This window comes from Mesoplodon bidens (genome assembly GCF_964165515.1).
Source record: "Mesoplodon bidens genome assembly, chromosome: X".
In the NCBI taxonomy this organism is placed as follows: Eukaryota; Metazoa; Chordata; class Mammalia; order Artiodactyla; family Ziphiidae; genus Mesoplodon; species Mesoplodon bidens.
Genome location: NC_138163.1, coordinates 25,935,607 through 25,955,003, shown reverse-complemented (window position 1 = coordinate 25,955,003; position 19,397 = coordinate 25,935,607). Strand labels below are relative to the sequence as shown.

The window sequence follows — 19,397 nt, the reverse complement described above, 5'->3', positions numbered from 1 at the left end:
TTAAAGATCCAAACTGCAGTAGCACGGAGAAGCCATGCCTTTAGAATAGGAATCCATTATCTTTAGGGACTCCTCCTCAATACTTTTGAAAGTTAACCTAAAAAATATGAGATGATTGAGTATAATATGCTACCTTTCATGTAAAGAGGCAAAAAAGAAAAATCTATTCATATTTGCTTCTATTTGTATAAAGGAACTTTGAGAGAAGATATATTAAACAACTAATAAGTTTATCTAACGTGTGGGAGGTAACTGGGCAGATGGATGCAGGAACAGGACAGAAACTTGCGCTTTGCACCTTTATAGTACATGTTTTGGTTTTTAAACCCTGTCTATATATTACCTACGTAAAAACTAAATTAGACAAGCAAATATTATATGGCATTTGCCTTACTGATGGACTCGAAACTCCTATATTACCAGGTTGTGTTTCAGGTATTTTTCACATATATAAAAAGGATTTTTAGAAGAAAATAATTAGGAGTTTAAAAGTGGAAACTGAATTTCTATAGTATAATGTATCACGGAATGCCGAATTATATTTTTCCCAGTAAGCCCTAAGTTGGAGGAAACTTCTCAGTGCTTTTTTATTTCAAAAAAGAAAGTATTTGGTAGTCTAGTATTTGCTTGAGAGTGAGTGCACACACATACACACACACGTGCACATACGCATGTTCGCGTGCACACGCACACACACACACAGAGGCTTCCTATAGTAGATACAGTTATTAACATACTACCTTTTAGCTATTCAAATGGACATAGTCTGCCAACACAGAAGGGCAAGTAGAATTTTGTGTAGCACCATCTATACGTATTTTTATTGTGGTTCTGTCATCACGTGATAAATTTTACTTCAAAAATTTAACTGTTAATTTTCGTAAAAAATTACCTGCAAACTATTAGGTTTCTAACACTCAGGAACTAAAGTTCAAAAATTTAAGCCAATTGTTTGTATGGTTTTATCAAAATCATAGGTGCTAATTACTGACTTTTTGAAATGAAGTACAAATCTAAGTGTCGTAAAATGTTGTTTCTTAAGGTACAGATGAGAAATGACTTTGTAAAGCACGAACCCTTCACGTGTTATTAACTGAGGCTTTGGAAAAGCAAGGTCTCCTCACAAAGCTTTTCTTCTACCTCATATGCTGAACTCTTAGGTTTTAAAATATTCAACTTGCCTTTATTCCTCTTTTGGGGAGGGTGTGGGGGTGTGAGCCTGCCAGCTGGTTAGAAGCCAAGAGTTATCCAGTCAGACCTGAGTGGAAAAGTCTAGGATTTGTTTATTTCATATTCAAGTTCAAAAGCAAGAGACAATTTAAATAATAACAGAGTAACAGGGAAAAAAAAATGCAAAGAAAGAAAACAAATCAGTTAGACTCCAGAAGAACCTTCAAGAATATTTAATTCGGAAAATGTTATTGGTTTCGAGAACTTGACTGAAAGAAAACAGCTGGGCAGAGTTCAAGGTTTTAAATTAAAAAACGATCTAACAAGGTCTATGGGGATAACTCTTTGAGCCACATTTTGGAGACCAGATTCATTTCTACCAAGTAAAAATAATAGCAGTCTAAGCTATAAAGGAAATTCCTCACAACTGAGGTAGTTACTAAGTATCAGCACATTTTCCAAGTTCTCACAAGGCAGCTTAGCTATTTACAATCAATTTTTCCTCATACATAAATGGAGGGCCTTTTCAATTTTATGTCTTCTGTGATTTGTTTAAAAAACAAAAGAACAAAACACTTATACACACCAGCCAGAATATGCCTATTTTATTAACATCATGCTTTAATAAATAACTGGCTACTTCTAATAAAATTAAGCCTCTGTTGACAACAGCCCCCAATATTCCATTTTGTCCATTCTACAGAATTTGGTGTAAAAAGTTGAAGGAAATGTAGACCCTGAGCTATCAAGTAATTATGTTTCAATATAAAAATAGAGAATTACTCTTATAACTGAAGATTAAACAATAACACAAACAACCTCTGTGGGTTTCAGCTTCCGTGGAATTGGCTGGGATCTTAATGGCTGTCTGAAGCAGGAAGAGACTTGCAGAGCGTGATTCTTTCTGAAGACTTCTGGGAACTCTTTTTAACGTGGTTTTGTTACATTCTCATAGCTTTATGGGCTGTCATTTGGTAAGGACTCAAGGAAAGAAAGGGCTCCAAAGGGGCCAAGGCAGTGCTTACTTACTCTTTGGCCTGGGACAAGAGATAATGGCCTTTGCCCATTCACCCGAGTGGCTAAATGTCACCACTAAGATGTGGTCTTCTCAGCTCTACCTACTCCGACTCCTTCCCCGCCCCCCCCCCCCGCCAAATCCTGACAACACATGCAAAACAATCTGGACACTCAGATCTCCCCCAAGTGGGCTACTTGGCTGATAGGGTAGCACACAGCTGTGAACCATGCATGGCAAGACCCTTGCCTTTCCGATCAGACGGGGCTGGGAGAGAAAAAGACTCAAATAAGACGCCTTAAATCTCTTAAAAAAAAAACAAAACCTGGGATCCCAAAACAAATGCAAATACACCTGCTCGGACGAAAACTTTGCTTGAGTGTTGATAGTTACTCCCTGAGCCCAGGCTGTACCCCAGTTCTGGCTAGCCCCCAGACAGCTCCCTCTATATGACCAGGGTTGAAATCTGCAACAAGAAGGACCAAATGAGATCGTTGGGATAACAATTCAAGGAAGGTCAAACGTGGACACGAAGACCAGCAAACAGTGGGCGTGCTAACTTGCCTGGATAAAAAAACCAAACCAAACCAAACCCACCCCCAAACTAAGTGTGAACAGGTGATAACTAGGATATCCTGCATGCCTTATATCTTTCGAGGGAGAATGCGTCAGGAATCTTCTAGATGGACTACACTTTAAGTATAAGCGGCTTCAAGAAATGGACCTGTGATCTTAGTTTATACAATCCAACTCAACCAAAATGGGTAGTCTGCAGTCTCTTCCAGTCACCAGCTATAAATGAAGTAGAACCTTCTTCTTGTATTGATGTTTGAATACAACCTGACAAGTGACTCAGAAGCCCCCCTTGCACCTTCACATTCTGTCCTAACTTAATAAAAATTTTAAAAAAGGACCTCCTCTTCTCTCCAGATAAGGCAACTAAAAACAACAGGGATAAATGGCAATTTTACTGCTTGTTGGGCTTTTTCTTTTAATAAGATAACATGATAAATAAAACCTGCTTCTGTACAGCTATTTAATATTTCAGAAATACGTACATGTTACATGCCAAGAAAGGACCCTGGTTTTCTTGTAAGAAACAAGGTGAGACCGTATTGAAGAAGAAAAAAAACCCCACAAACAAAACAAAACAAAAAACAAACAAACAGTGATAAAAATCACAAATGCACAACTAACTACAGTTCTGTACCTACACTGTTAGCCACATTTAACATGATTCTGAGGAAGCAGGACCGACCTTACGTACAAGTCCCCTTTTCCCACAAAACTGAATGAAAAAACAAAGTCAGCATCTTTTAAACCAGTGGCCACATAGTAAAAACTGTACATTGTTGTCCATTCATTTAAAAAGCAAAGTCACTAGGATGGTATAAAAGTGATAACCGGTGCCTTTTTAACTTTTTGATGAAGAACACTTTTTCTCTAAGGTTGAGAATTATCTCCATTCTCCCTGCATAACCAGGGACAAGATGCAGAAGACAGTGAGGAGGTAGGGCCGGGCCCCAGCGGGGACCCCAGCGCTGCTGGCTTTATCACTGACACTCTTCCCAGAGTGGTCAGTTGCGTTATACTCAAACTCCGAAGGGCACTGCTGATACTCACATCCACTTCCACTTCCTTCTCCACTGCTTTCATCACCTATTTTTGAGAAACAAACAAACAAACAATGGAATAGAGATTTCACTCTGCTGCTTCTCATCACAAGGTATACAACAATTTGTCCTTTAGAAGCACAAATGCTTACTGATATCAAAGAAGTCCACATCATTCCCATTATAAGCATTCTTCATTTTACTGGTCATAACTCGAAGAGCCATGATTTGACGAAGGATAAGTATGTCCGGTTTGCTGGTGTCAACCTGGACCTCCGGATTATTGCCCTGGTTGGCTAATCCATTTCCTGTCACTGCAAACAGGTACCTGCAATGAGGAATGACCCCATTCACATGATCAGTAAAACAAAAAGTTACAGAAGATAGTCAAAGATTCTTGCCTAGGCTCTAGTATTTTCCACTGAGTGCAATGAAATGCAAGTGCTTGCCTTTCGAATAACTCGAATCTCTCCTTTTCCTGGGTATACATTATGTTTCTCCAATCTGACTGTGACCTTTTTGAAAACTACCCATTTCGGGGAGGTTGGTGGGTCAGAGTGAAGTAGGTACTTGTCTAACTTACTGAGTATGTAGGGGAGGGACACAGAGCATCATCAAGTAAGAGAATGAGACCTTCGGAGAACTGGTACTTTATGAGGCCAGGCCATCGAGCACAGGACCACAGGTATAAAACATTAAAAATAATGACACTATTAAAACAGCTCAATCCCTCATTGCAGCTGTAACACCAGCTTATAACCACTGTCACAAACCTTTGCCCCAGAACTCTTTGCAAGTAGCTGGGGGCCTTCCCGACACTTCTTCAGCAGAGCCAATTCCTAAGAATGTCTAGAAGCCTTCCATGTTGTTGCTACCTACTTGTGAAATGCTTCATGCTGCCTCGACTAAACAACTGAGCAAACCTTCTCTGAAAGGTCTCCGGGCATCTAGGAAGGGAGAGCTTGCACACCCGTTCGAGGGAGGCTAACCTGCTTTTGCCTTTTCCATTCCAGCAGTCATCCTCATTGCCGTTCCCTGCAGCCATCCTCTCATCGTTGCACACGTTACCAGGAAGAGAGGACCAGAACTTCTTGGCCTGTTTCAGTTTCTCCTTGACATCAGTAACCTCATTAAGAGAGAGAGAGAAAAAGAGACCTCTGTAAAACCCCAAAACCACCTACACATGTGCCTTTTTCATCAAAGTATCTCCAGAGTCTCTCTGTAATCAGGAGAGAAAAATGCAGATCACACTGATACGTAAAATGTATAAAATCACCCAAAGAATTAACAGGTGAAATAGAAGCTCTGTGAAAAAAATGTTGCCTAGTGCCTAGATCCACAGTCCATTCTCACTCTACATCAGGACCGCCATCTGAGGCCCACCGGCTCTCACACCCCAGAGATACACTGATAAGACACAGTCTCTTCTCGCAGGCTTTTATAACTCAGGATCCAGCCTATGTGTTACTACCCACACTGTGAAACAAAAGGCAGGTGTTCAGATATGCCTCAGCGCACCCCACTTGTTAGCCTACGGATGAAATTTCTGAGCTAGGGAATCAAAGAGGCAGATTCACTGACATCCCTGTGCAAGTTTCTGGAAAACTTTCACTTGAAAAGACCCAACAGTTGGAAGCGTCCCAAATAAAGATGCATTTTGAGCACATGTTTTCAGTTCTTTGGCATTAAACACGGCCATTCCTGCCAAAGTGCTCACCAGTCGGTCCAAACTAGTGCCAGCTGCTGTGGTTGGGCGCTCCTCGGGGTGAAAGGGTCTGAAGCGGGCACTGAAGGCACTTTCAGAGATGGAACGGGAAATCCGACCAGCTGGGAGAGGCTTAGGGGGTCCACATCCCTGGAAAACCTGTATTGGCATAAGTGTGGTCACGTGATGGAAGTGACATCGCAGGCTGGAGCGATGCCTTCCTCTCCTTTGCAGGACCCGGCCTTCCTTACCTTCTGAGACACCTGCACGCTGTTCTCCTGCATGTTCATAATAGCATCCGAAATCTTCACATCGATGGGATCCATGACCGATTCAATGTTGAAAGGACCCTCTAACCTCTCGGCCACCATCAGCATAGCATCTAACATGAGGTTTGGGGCAGAACAACACAGCATACAAAGGAAATCATTAGCTTGGCCTTGAGTGATCAGTCTGATTATTTTACTGTCTTTGTTTCCCTTGGGGGATGGTGCTGGGGGGGCGGGAGGCAGGGAGAGGCATGATCATCATTAATTCATGCTTTTAGATCTATTTCTATGACACAGAACTTCATTCAGTCAGCATGTACCACTAGCTCTCTAGAGTGTGAAGTGACCAGATGAAGGCTTTATTCCACAGCAAGGAAACCCAATCGGGAACCTTCTAATGCACTGATTATTCATCCCTCCATGTGTCAGTGACTGTCGTTGTACGGCTCTGAGCTAGCTCCCAGCTGACAAACCTAAGGCTGGAAGCAGAATAACATGCCAGTTCTCCCAGAGACCTCCACGTTTCTTGTCATTTCATGTTCCATTTACAAGAGTGAAAAACATAAATCAGTTCGCATACTGGCACACCAATTCTTTTCTTTCTTTTTTTTTTTTTTGCGATACGCGGGCCTCTCACTGCTGTGGCCTCTCCCATTGCGGAGCACAGGCTCCGGACGCACAGGCTCAGCGGCCATGGCTCACGGGCCCAGCCACTCCGCAGCATGTGGGATCTTCCCAGACCGGGGCACGAACCCGTGTCCCCTGCATCGGCAGGCGGACTCTCAACCACTGCACCACCAGGGAAGCCGTGTACCTCTTTTTATTCAAATGAAAAGACAACCCAAGACAGGGCACAAAATCCATGTGTTCACAATATGAGTCTTCACTAATTACTCTGGAAACCACTTTTACATTTTGGAGGAGTCTAGAATTTTTTAGGACACACTGAATCTCTTAAATGAAAAGCGCTGTTTGGGTTTTCTTGTCATCCATGGTTCTTGGGATTATGCGATTTAGTATTTTTCCCTGATACTTATTGTGTAAAATTAGAAGAAATTGGAAAGGTAATCTCCAAATGAGAAAAAGGATGCCTCATTCATGACAAGCAGTGAACTTTTAAACTTGTTCTTTCCCCTTAAAGGAGAGTTAGGCTCACATTCTTCACAGCCTTCAGGTAGTCCAAGGACAGCTGCCAGAAAGAAGGGCGAGTTTCTAGAAGATGGTGTGTCTCTCTCAAAGTGCAGGCCACAGCTGAACTTCTACCTAAGCTCGCTGATGGAAAGGAGTTCTGGCATCAGCAGATCAGTGAACCCAAATCTGGTCAGCGACCTTTCACCTTCTCCCGAGAACAAATGCAACCCAACATTTTAAAGCACGGGCTCATTTCTTTCAACTACAGTTCCGATGTCACAAACCACGGATAGATGTCCGTGCAATGCAATTTTTTTTGAAAGTCATAACAAATGAAGTTTCAGGTTGCATTGTGGTAAGCGCCGATAAACGGACACTTCCAACCTCTAAGGAAAGGCTGCCAGCATGAATATACCATTGTGCTCGAGGAGAGGAAAAATGCGTTTGATGTGCTAGCAAAAGGGGACTTTTGTAAACAAGTGGAGCACAACCTAAACGTGTTCATCATTGTCGAAGCATCAGGGCTGCCACGTCCAGAGGGCACGTGCCTTCGGAGCCGAGAAGGAGTTGCTGGCTCCAGAGAAAAATATTATGAAGGGACAGACCATAAACATCTCAAACACAGAGGTTTCAACAGGAAGGAAATGGCGCACCTCGTCACTACTTATTTCCCTAGTGGGAAGGAAAGGCCAGATCATGAACGTGTTCGTGTGTTTGTGAAAGGGAGCATAAACCCCAATTCTCCTGGCTGTTTGGTGTCTTTGTCAACTCCAGGCCAGCCGGCCGTGCACAAGGGCCTGGGAAGGGAGAGGGGCCAGGTCCTTGTCGTGGCGGTGCCGTGGCGTTGCGTGTCCCGCGACTGAAGAATGCGAGTGAGGCTGTGGTCTGCCTGGAGGCTGCAGCCCGGGAGCCAAAGCCGCCCCTCAGCCCCAGGGCAAGTCCTGCCTGGCTATCCACTGGGCACCTCCATAGAAGCGGACGACCCTGATGAGAAGCCCCAAGGCGAGTCCCACAGTGGCTGGTCCAGTGTTGCTGCTTCTGATGGATCTAGGCTGCAGGTCTCCCTTTGCGGGGTATCTGACTGGCTCCTGCCTCTTGCCAGGAACTGGCTGATGTCCCAGCTGGCAATCCCGACCCCATCATACTAAATTCCCAGTGGCAGCAGACATGTCACATTCATAAGGGTGGCTAGGAGTCAAATGAATGTTACCACGACGGCAGTATATGACGGAGAGCAAGTTGCACCTACCCGTAATTTATGATTCCCCAGAAACTGACTTTCGTGGTCGTGGTGGTAGTGGGAGTATTTTTCAAAAAGAAGGTTTCCTGTAACCAACCTCTTACGAAGCCAAGTCCAAGGTGTTCTGACTATTCGGATCCACCTTGATAAAGGTGGACGACAGTTTAATAGGTACAGTTCAAGAGAGGGACAGGAAGGCTCGGCAGCAAGAAGGCAGAGCTGGAAAACTCATCCTTAGTCTCTTCAAAGGGTCTAGTCCAACTGCAGGATTTTAGTGCTCAGGACACTCCCCCCGCCACCCGGGCAACAAAGCAGCCCCTTCTCACTAGGGAAAGCGATTCCTCTTGCACTGTGCCACCGATAATCAGAAACCCAATCTTCAGCCTCGCGACCTGACTGGATGAACAAAAGGCAGTTTCCTGACTTAACCCCAACATCTGATTTAAAGAAGTGGGGGGGAACAAGCCCTTGCCCATTCATTAACTGCAGTCATGTTAAGGGGGGAAAATTCCTTGCAAAGAAAAAAGAAAAAGAACTTATGGCAAAGGTATGTAAATTGGGACTGAATTCTATAACCACAGAGCAAATTAATTAAACCCTTGTGAAAATCCACGAAAAAGCACTGGAGATTAACAATGTCTATTACTCCTGGCCTTTTATATCAGCTTATTAGAAATAAATAATAAAACACCCATTAAAATGAAGTTTAGATATAATTATATTCTTCCACCCTCCAGAAAGTATCATTTAAAATAACTGCAGAAAATTGATTCTGAAATCCTACCAATTTCCACTTGGGTTGAATTTTTGTTTCATCAAAGATAACAAATGTAATTTGTAAAACACACAGCAAGAATAGGGGCAGCAAGGGATGTCCTCCTGGATTTAGAGTACCTGGTTGAAGACGTTAATTAAGCAAGCCAAAGTATGGTTTTGATATGGACCTGCAGACTCTTGGAAAAAATATGTAGAAGAATTTGTATTTTAAGACGAGTTTCTGAGTTATAGTTTCTGTCAGACACATTAGAAGAACAGAATAGTGTACTTCATTCCTGATGTGCCTGTAGAAAAGTTACCCAAACTAGATCACTGTCACCAGATATTTTTGCTACTGTATAGCAAATGCTACAGCTCTGCCCAGGGAACTAGTTCATTAGATGTTACAGGGGAAAGCGAAAAGGCAAACCATCTTGTTTTCTAAAAATGAGTTTAGCAAAAGTGAGCTGCAAACTTGACATTTGGGGTGGGGGTGAGAGTGGGATTAAAAAAGAGAGAAAGAAAAAACTTTCAACTTTAGATCTAGAAATGCCATGGGCTTTTATTTCCATGGGAAATATTTTCCAGCAACAATTTCTCCCATGGCTTCTTTCTGGGCATGATGTGCCATTTGTGCGTGTGTGTGTTGGCTGGTCTCATGCCTTCCCTTTCATGGGATTCTGCTTTTCTGTGTGTGGAAGATTTTTTCAGGTCTTCTAGCTTTGAGCTATTTAGGCTACAATTGTGCTGAAGCGTTTAATATTCACATCTTTTTTTTCCCCCTTGTGTCAGTGTTCTCAAGAATCTGTTGGAGCCAATTTATTGATGCACTTTCAGAGTTAATATGGTAATCAGCTCTCATGCAGACTAAACAGCATTCCCCGGCTCCAATCCCCGCATTCCCCTCCCCCCCAAAACCCTCAGCAAATTGCATACGTGTTCCCATGATGTGGACAAATAAGTGAAAAATAGGTGCTTAAAAAGACACTCAAATTCTACAATTATGTAAATGTGACTGGGAGAAAAACCTGAGTTTGTTTTGGGGTGCTGATAGTATGTGGGTGAAGCCCCACCACTAGCAGCTTCAACAACCACCACTAACATTCCGGGATTCCCATATGCATTAAGCAGGCATCGAGGGAGTCGATGACTGGATATTTCAATCATCCATATTTTGTCCTTTCCCACAAATCATAATTAACGTTCTTAGAAACAGGCCACTTTATTTCCATTGCTGTCTGGGTTCCCAGTAATGGTTTTCTAAGTTTTAGGTGTAGACGAGAACACTGACCTCTAAAATTATCAGGACAAAAGTCCTTCCATTCTCACCAGAGCAGTCTGTGATTGTTAAATCTCTACAGAAACATAACCCTTAAATTTCCACAATCAGATTGCACCTGATCCAAATACCCAGTGGGTATCTGGCCGTTTGCAGAAGATTTGGTTGCAATGTAACAAATATAACATTTGAAAAGCCGCTTTCACAGCTCAGTGATGGCTGTACTCCAGCATTTACATGGATACCAGCCTATGATGCAGAACTAAAACTGACCTTTAGGGGGAAAATGTCAAAAAATCACTTTCTTGTTATTAAAACTTGGTATTCGCTGTGTCTAATGTCTGTCTAATGTCTTCAGAAATGCCACCATTAGTTCAAGGGAACATTTACCTGTAGAGTAGTGTGAACTTTGAGTACAGTTAGAACTCTGGCAAACACTACATAACGAACAGAAATTTATCGCTGACAATTAAAACATTCCTTGGGGAATTCCCTGGCAGTCCGGTGGTTAGGACTCTGCGCTTTCATTGCCAGGGCCTGGGTTCAATCCCTGGTCGGGGAACTAAGATCCCGCAAGCCATGTGGCATGGCCAAAAAAAATTAAAATTAAAAAATAAATAAAACATTCCTTGTGGCCAGAAGCTTAGCAATCAATAGCAACAGAAATACATTAATTGTCTGCTCACCTATGAAATTGTTCCACTCGAAATCAAGATCCCCTTGGTTGGCCAAACAACCTCTCATGATGTTGGAGCAGTAGTTGTAACAGGGTTTCACAGTCACGAGACCTTGGCAGTGGGAGCAGTAGATCATCTTCAACAGGGCATGGGTACACTGGGCTGTGGGATTTACCTAATTGGGAGAAGAAAAAGACAACGGTGGGGCAAAGATAGACACAGCACTTGCAAGTCTATCAAGTTGACTTTGAAGGCTTGGCCATGAACTTCCCTTAAGAATGAGTCGTGATGGGTCACATTTAGCAGGCCTGGCTTGCTTCCTGAAGAGCAAAATTAGATAAAGAAAAGGGGTATGCTGGGAAGAAGGTGGAGGTAGGGATGAACACTGAATTACCTTAAACAACAAAGTTGCATATCACACACACACTCAACTCCTCACACCCATTTTAAATGGCTCGATGATTTCAAAGTCCTTTTACGAATAAATTTCCAGGATCGCCATAGACGCAGTAGTAGAGGTGGTCTTTACCTGTCCGCCATCCATGGCCAGCTGTGGCCTCTCCCATCACTGTGTTTGCCTTGCCAGACTGGAACTCAAGCACATCTTCTCTTCAGACACATTGACTACAAGACTGCCCTTTCAAACGTAAGCCCCCAGTCAACGTTTAGAAGGGTACCTCGTGTGTACTCCCTTCTGTGCCAAAAGCTGCACAGAAGGCAAAATTAATGTATCCTACAGGGAAGAATATGAATAAATTTGAACCTGGGGTTCTGTGAAGGCCGTTCAAGGCTTGGGAGCAGTACAGCACAGAGTGCTCAGGGAACACTTAATGAAGAGGTGGGACTTCAGTTAAATTCTGAAGAAGGGGTTGGATTTATTTATTTATTTTCAAAATTTTTATTGAAGTAGAGTTGATTTACAATGTGTTTAATTTCTGCTGTACAGCAAAGTGACTCATATTTATATTTTTTCCTATTCTTTTCCATTATGGTTTATCATAGGACATTGAATATAGTTCCCTGTGCTGTACAGTAGGATCCTGTTGTTTATCCATCCCACATATAATAGTTTGCATCTGCTAATCAGAAGAGGTTGGATTTCAATGATCAAATGAAAGGAGAACATCGCAGTTAGGAAGAATGAAATGAACCAAAGCATACATGGTACTGAGCAGACCATGGAATCTTAGAACGGGGTTGAGGAACTATGGGAAATAAGGTTGGCTGAGTACAGGAAGGGCTGTGTATGTGACCAGACAGTAAAGGGGATTGAAAACCAGGCAGAAATCAAGACACCATATGGCAGGACACAGGGAGCTACTGAAAGTTCATGAGCAAGGGAAGAGGCAAGGATGAAGGCGGCACCGAAGACAGATTGGGCTAGGCGTCCTCTGTAGAGAAACGAGACTTGGTTTCATCTTTCTTCAATTGTTTCACCTTTCAATTGCACTTCTATAGGGCGCAATTGTCTTGGGCATAGAAGAGCCGATCCCATCCTGTCACTCATTTCCATCAATGCTTAGAAAGGATCATGGCCAGGATCACAAGCTGGCAGCTCCCCAAGAGTTCCTGTGTTCTCATTCTCTCTGCCCCACCCTCCCTTTTTGGAGTCAATATCAGAGGATTAGTGCATTCCTCTCTATCAGTACCAACCAGCTCTGCAAACAGAGGCTTCTGAAAGCAGATACCACCGCAGGGAACAGATGCTGGGATGCAGGGCAGTCCAGCAGTGCACTTCACCTGCTCTGGAGCATAACTTTGGATACCACTTATCAACAGTAGCCTTAGGGACAGGAATGGGGGATTAGCACCATCAGAAGAAAAACTTCACACTGTTAGGCTCCTATCTGATGTACACACACACACCCTCTTATCTCAAACAGAACTCTAGCCTAAAAGGGGGAGGAACATCCAACAAGACGGTAGTTGTATACACAGAAGTCAAGGTTCCCTGCGAACAATTAGGACTTTTCCACAGTTTTAACCAGTGCCAAATGTTTTCCTAGGCAGTGAATTAGTCCTTTTAACTATGTATTAACGGACAGTAAAATCTCGGCTAACCAATACCCTGGAGGAATAGCCAATCTGGATAGCTAGGTTTCCTGGATAGCAACAAGAGCATGCCTTTAAAGTCACAGAGAGTTAGGACTTTGATACTTTCCCACCCCCTCACTGGACAGAGGAACAAACAGGCCTGGAGAGAGGAGGTGGCCAGACAATCATAGAAGTTGGAAGGGGCCCTAGAGATCACTGAGTACAGCTCTCACATTTGAGGGATGAGAAAACCAAAGCCAAAGAGAATAAGTGACTTGTGGGCAGCCACCTCACTGTATATGACTCTAGCACTGCACCTTAGCAAACACTGGAATGATTTCCCACATATATCATGTGTCCCTGCCTCTTTAAACTGAATATATGAAACTTGAATCTTAAGCATCGGCAGATTTCTGCTTTATCTTAAATTAGGTTCCACATTGCTGAGATTGCCAAAATGGCTGGATTTTGGAGAGGTAAAGAGTTATTATGAAAATGTCTGTGAAATCCAGGTTAGTGCATGGCATTTTTTGATTATGATGCTTCTCAGGAAACAATGGACTTGTGCGAGAAAACAATGTAAAAAGTTAACATGTCAACAAGCAGTTACTGAGCACCTACTATGTGCCAGGGATTATTCTGGAATGCATTTGTGATTAGGTAGCAAGGCAAGTAGGAATTTTTAGACTATGAGACCTGTCCTAGAAAACGCAAAGAAATTTCCAAATGGTGTAGACCTTTTGGAAATAAACAAAAATTTAAAACTCCACAATTGTGCTCGAGAAACACTTTTGGCCAAAGAAGTCCTTTCCCTTTATTTCTCTTTTTTAACTCTAGGATGGGGTTCACTACATCCTTGGTTCAACTGTAAGTCAAATCATTTATGCAGTAGGCCTTACAGGAGTATCCTAAAATAGGTTGATGGAGCCTCAAGTTTTAAAAGAGAGACCAAACCAAATGACACAGTAGAGTTTTATTAAAGGAAGATTATGAAGCTGGGTTTGGCAGAGTTTCTCCATTTCATTCTTTGGCTAAGTACTGGCTCATGTTCTGCACATGATTTGTTGTGTAACTACTAAAAATGATCACAAGGAACTCAGCTATAACATGCTATGGAAACACTAAATAATACCAGAACTGGGGAAGTTATAAGAAAACTGGGATGAGAAAGGACATATGAAATACCAAAGTTAGAGAAATTCTGTCTTTTGTCTCACAACCACTAATCAGACTACCATGCACTGTTTTTTACATGAAGGGAATTCAGAACCTGGGAAATAAACCCCTTGTGTGGGATAAAGTAGAAAGACAAAGGTTTTTAAAACAGTCATGAGAACTAAAGAAATAGGGGTCCCCTGCAATGCTCACTCCCCTGGAAGAAGTGATGAGACTACCCCCCAGGTCTTGGGTCCCCATTCTTACTGACCTGACCAAGTTCAGGATGGTGAACACAGAGTACTAAGGACCAGCTCTCCTTTCTGACTCTGGACTACCCCAGTGGACAAACAAAATGGCTGTCTCTCTTTTGGAATTGTCTATGGCTTCTCGGTAAAGAGCAATGTAGGTTGGTCAACAAGCCAAAGGAATACTATTGCACTGGGAAGAAAAAGCCTAATAGTATACAGTACTTCAATTTAAATTCTCCTGTGGAGTTTCTGGCAAAATGTAGCATTTCCTTGATCCAGTGATGGCCCTCAAGGATGCTCCATTACAAGCTCTCAATGGTCTCTCCACCATGCCAAGGGCAAACCTTTCACCCGAAAACAGATATAATAGTAGACTCATAAGCAGATATAATAGTACACTAAGTCATACTGTGTTCTGGGGATTTAATAATTTTGAATATAAACTCAACTTCACTCACATTCTACTCCCTTGTAACACTCAAAATCAATCACTTCTCTCAAGTCCCCAAATAACTTACTTACTGAAATAATTTACACCAGAAGACCCAAGACTCAGTGGTAGATCATGCCACAATGGGGATTAACAAAATGGGTAACCATAGTCTAAGATCTTCCTTTAATCCTCACTTACGTACTGATTCTCTATGGCATGCCGTGCCACTTAAAATGATCAATCTGATTACTCCTTTGGGTCACAGGTCTTGACTAACGTTTCATGTTTTCCTTTTATTTAGAAGGGTCTGTTGAGCCCAGATGTGACTTCCAGAATCCTTGGGGCTGGGGGAGGAGTCGGGTAGGGGTTAATTATGGTTGCTTTTATAAAAGTCAGATTTTTCAGACCTCACTTAGCAATTCAATAGTTATTTCTCAAAATGATATTTAGAAAGAACAGGAAAAGGAAAACTGTACACTCCTCCCTTCCTCCTTTGAACCACTGACATAAAGAATGGGTTAATGGTCTCAGAATATGCTTATTCAGTTTCTATGGTTTCATGATCATGAAGGTCATGATGTTAATACTGAAGAGAAAAATATTCTGTTCGATGTCAGAATTAATTTTCTACTGATAGCTTTTATTGGACTTTATTGCTTTATGATATAGAGTACTTACTATGTGCCAGGCTCCATTCTAAGTACTTTATATGTATTAAATCATTTAAGCTTCAAAATAATCATAGGAGATGAGTATTATTATTTCATTTCACAGATGAGGAAGCAGAGGCCCAAAGAGGTTAAGGGACAAATACAACATCTTCCAGTAGATGGCCAAGATTTGAACTGGGGCAGTTTTGTCCTAGAGCAGGTACACTCAATTTCCTTGATGTATATCTTTTGAGTGCCAGACTATCGGAACCTTAAGGGCAGCACATGGGGCTGGTCCTTCTGCATAGCTCCCAGATCTAACAAAGGGTATCCACACACAGCGAATACCTCAGCTCTGGGGTTGGATATTTTCTAGTGAGAATTTGCAGGTTTCAAATTTATTGACCAGATGAATCAGTTTTTATGTTGATGGGCAAGTTAGGATGCAACTGTTCCACATGGAACAATATCTGACTGGACAACTATGGATGAGATGACAGATTTTTTAATAATGACTTATGCACTCAATGCTACATCCTTACAATGGTTCAAGATGCTACAGGGATGAGAAAAAAAATATTCAGAGGTAGACACAAAGAACTCAAAAGCTCAAGTAAACACTGCTGGACATGAAGAGCAAAGAGGTTACTGGAACAAAACAGGAAACTATATATTTTGCCAAAGTTTTAACAGTTTGAAAAACTTGCAGCTAAATGTAGCAGAGATGATCAATTTCTACTAGAACGTGGCATATTATTTATACAAGAAAAAGGTTTTGACATTAATTACAGAAGAATGAGATGGCTTGATTTGTTTACTTTGGGGGACCAGTATGATAGAAAGGGAACATCGTCTGGACTCAAAATTCCTTTATTAACTCAAATCAAAATCAATCTGAGTTATTGAGCATAATGCCAATACATTAATAGTCAACTTCCAAGCCTTATGAAATCCTTCAAGACTGACTAAGGTGTTTCTAAATGGTAAGGTAACAAAGAATTTAGATCTTAGGAGCTAGTCTATGTTTCATGGTAAAAGTCAGTGGAGGGGGAGGGGTCCTCATTTCCTTTTTAACTTATTAAGACTCCTTTAAAAATACTCATTCCTGCATTCCTCAGGATATACATTTAACATGACATCTGCACTCCATTTCTGCTATAAAATGCCTTTGCAGAAAACTCCTTTTCTCTGCAAAGACTCTCTTAATATAGATTGGGACTTTCTACCAAATAACCTGCATTTTCCAAACACCACATTAAAAACTACTGCAAGCCGCCTGAAAAAAGAGAAATCCTGGAACAGAACTCTTCACACAGCCTGGATCTCATTTCAGTAATTCAGAATGAGCCTTCAGCCACATTACACAGTGATGGCAGTCAACATGCGGCACTCAAGTTAGAAACACATTTCCTTCTAGTTTCTTCCAGTTCCTAACATACATTCACTGCAACATTTTCCCCCTGCACCGCCAATAGTACCAAACAAACAGAAAGGGTCTAGATTTTTATCTGTTCTTGGTAACATAAGCACCCAACAAAAATAACAGGAAATTGTTCCCCAAATTATGGCCAAAGAAAGAGATAGGGGGACTATCAAAGAAAAAGATAGGGGACTTCCCTGGTGGTGCAGTGGTTAACAATCCGCCTGCCAATGCAGGGGACACAGGTTCGATCCCTGGTCTGGGAAAATCCCACATGCCGCGGAGCAACTAAGCCCATGCACCACAACTACTGAGGCTGTGCTCTAGAGCCTGCGAGCCACAACTACTGAGCCCGTGTGCCACAACTACTGAAACCCATGCACCTAGAGCCCGTGCTCTTCAACAAGAGAGGCCACCACTCACCACAACCGGAGAAAGCCTGCGCGCAGCAATGAAGACACAACGCAGCCAAAAATAAAGAAAATTTAAAAAAAAAAGAAAGAAAGAGATAGGGAACCCAAACATGCTGTGAGATGTGAAGGGTTTATTCAACAACTTCCCAACTTGGTTTGATTTCAATACACAAACGTGCAAAGAAAGAAGGTGGAGATTCTATGTCCCTGATAATAGGATTTTAAACACATAACAAAAGATATAAAATAAGCTAGGATTCATTCAGGAATATTTGGAGCCACACTGTAGGTAAAACTAAAACTGCATAAATGCTTGAAAATAAGTCTTGTGTTTTAAATTAGACTCCGTTATGATAAGTTGAAGCATCTTTGCAATCCTAGTCTTTAAGGTTGTGTGTGAAAAAGAATATTAAATGTTGAATACATATTCACACTTAAAAGCTTTTTGTATTGATCATTTTTTAAAATAGACATAATGATTTGGGGAAATGGCAAGCTAATTTGTGTGGTACTCTTGTAGGTGTTGGGGCATTGTGAATAGACAACAGTGAAGGGGGATCAATGGAAATCGTTTTCAAGGCAGGACAGTCATTTAGACATCACAAGGCTAAGGCACCGATTTCTAATTACAGTCCCTGGAGTTTGGGGTTGGGGTATAGACACAGCCCCATTATGTCAGTGTTAATTGAAACCATGAGAATGCAACTCTCTTTGGCATAGGAGCTATTAATTTTCACGGTGCATGTAACCACTTGTGCATTTTTGAAAGACCACAACAGACTTCACCCTTCCAGGCAAAACTGCTGCTGCTAGCAGGTAAATAAGAAATGTATCATGAACTATGACAAGTAAAGATGGAATAAGTAATACAAAGATGTGTAGCACCAGGGTATTCATGAACCATCTGTTCCTAATTAAAGGGACTTTTCTGAAGTTTGAATTGCAAAGCTCAATGGAGTAAGCTGAAATCACTGGATGTCTGTGCCCAGAAAAACTGAAGCAAGGCAAGTATACTTCAAGTAAGAAGTGAGTTTCTCCTGAAGTCAGTTAAGCTTGCTGGTGCTAATAGCCTTTAAAAGGTTTAGTGATAATCAAATCATTGCTCAGCAAATAACAGCAACCCTTTTGTTGCAAAAGTAAACGAGAAGCAGGGCATCTGCTCATGAAAAGAAAGTGTGAACATCTCTGAGTTAAGTATGCATAACTAGTCCCAAGACCACAGTGGTTTTCATAGTTGACTTTAAAGACTTCTTTGTAGATGAAGTGGGTGAGGTTCTCCACCCTGAAGGGTCTTTTTCAGGCCCAAGGTAATTAATTCTACTGGACACCAAAAGAAGGAAAGTATTTCTTGGGTTGCTCCAGTTCCAACCGTCAACTACATTTGGACAACAATTCCTACATGAAAAAACATTGCTTGGGTCCCCACACTGTTAGAGCTTACTAATTTTTCTCAATCAAATGTAGATTATTTTCAACATGTTCAATTTGAAATATGTTTTTCATAGCCAGATCATTTACCGTCTTCCCCATACCACTACACCTTAAATTAAAATCTCTTTTGAGCTGGTACTCATACTCCAAAAATGAATGTAATGAATATTTTTTCAAATATGCAAGTATTCCTTTCCAGCCTTCTAAAAAGAAACATTACACTGATGATAGATTTTTACATAATTTGTGTTTTGGCATCTTTAGAAATTGATTTGATGCTTGAGTGTCTTATTATTATGTAATTTAGATATAACTCAACCTAGTTGAAGGGTTTGATTTCAAGTCAGTCCTTAAGTCAAGAAGGTGCTCAGTAGTAAAGCAAAACATTATTTTTTAAAGTTTCCAATTACAAACACAACATTTAAAAAATCATATTTCTCCAAAAAAGATATACAGATGGCCAATAGACACATGAAAAGATGCTCACCTTCACTAATTGCTGGAGAAATGCAAATCAAAACTACAATGAGGCATCACCTCACACAAATCAGAATGGCCATCATTAGAAAGTCTACAAATAAAAAATGCTGGAGGGGGTGTGGAGAAAAGGGAATCCTCCTACACTGTTGGTGGGAATGTAAATTGGTGCAGCCACTATGGAAAACAGTTATGGAGGTTTGTCAAAAAAAAAAAAAAAAAAACCTAAAAATAGAGTTACCATATGATCTAGCAATCCCACTCCTGGTCATATATCC

At 41.5% G+C, this 19,397-nt stretch overlaps 1 protein-coding gene across 2 annotated transcripts in view; it reads right to left on the bottom strand.

Annotated features, from left to right (window-relative positions):
- Positions 1-1,388: 1,388 nt before the first annotated feature.
- The window catches only part of GPC4 (glypican 4), a 110,655-nt gene continuing 92,646 nt past the window's right edge, over positions 1,389-19,397 (bottom strand). The window contains exons 4-9 of one of the 2 annotated variants that reach the window (XM_081221367.1): positions 10,865-11,030; positions 5,755-5,885; positions 5,516-5,662; positions 4,788-4,924; positions 3,951-4,126; positions 1,389-3,844 (exon numbers count right to left, since the gene is read on the bottom strand). In XM_081221367.1, coding sequence (XP_081077493.1) covers positions 3,642-3,844; positions 3,951-4,126; positions 4,788-4,924; positions 5,516-5,662; positions 5,755-5,885; positions 10,865-11,030 — 960 coding nt within the window. In that variant the 3' untranslated portion in view covers positions 1,389-3,641. The remainder of the gene's footprint in view (positions 3,845-3,950; positions 4,127-4,787; positions 4,925-5,515; positions 5,663-5,754; positions 5,886-10,864; positions 11,031-19,397) is intronic. The other variant, XM_081221368.1, reaches the window with a different exon arrangement.